This window comes from Fulmarus glacialis, unplaced genomic scaffold (assembly GCF_000690835.1).
Source record: "Fulmarus glacialis isolate BGI_N327 unplaced genomic scaffold, ASM69083v1 scaffold23285, whole genome shotgun sequence".
Lineage (NCBI taxonomy): Eukaryota > Metazoa > Chordata > Aves > Procellariiformes > Procellariidae > Fulmarus > Fulmarus glacialis.
In genome coordinates this window covers 4,058-4,333 of record NW_009211462.1, presented here as the reverse complement: position 1 = coordinate 4,333, position 276 = coordinate 4,058, and the positions used below count along the sequence as shown (strand labels likewise).

At 60.9% G+C, this 276-nt stretch overlaps 1 protein-coding gene across 1 annotated transcript in view; it reads right to left on the bottom strand.

The window, feature by feature from the left end:
- Positions 1 to 167: 167 nt before the first annotated feature.
- Positions 168 to 276, bottom strand: part of LOC104076633 (transmembrane protease serine 13-like) — a gene marked incomplete at both ends in the record, with an annotated part of 3,335 nt that continues 3,226 nt past the window's right edge. Inside the window, one exon of the mRNA XM_009577558.1 lies at positions 168 to 211. Within this exon, the coding sequence (XP_009575853.1) occupies positions 168 to 211 (44 nt within the window). The remainder of the gene's footprint in view (positions 212 to 276) is intronic.

Genomic DNA, 276 nt, shown 5'->3' with positions numbered 1-276 from the left:
GCGGAGACCGTGGGAATGCAATCTTCGTAGTTTTCTATTACCCAGAAAGTTTGCTGGAAAACGCCCTATTTGCCCAATCTCGCGCAAAGAAAGGAGGAAAGCGCTCCCAAGCATGGGTTTGGCCTCACCCGCCCTTGGCCACGTGCCCTGCCAGCCAGCCCCCTTACTTGTGCATCGGAGGGAGACGTACTTTCCCGTGAGACACTGTGAGCTGCAGGCGGGAGAAGGGAGACACAGCCTCAGCCCCGGCCCCGCGGCACCAGGGGAGGGGCAGGG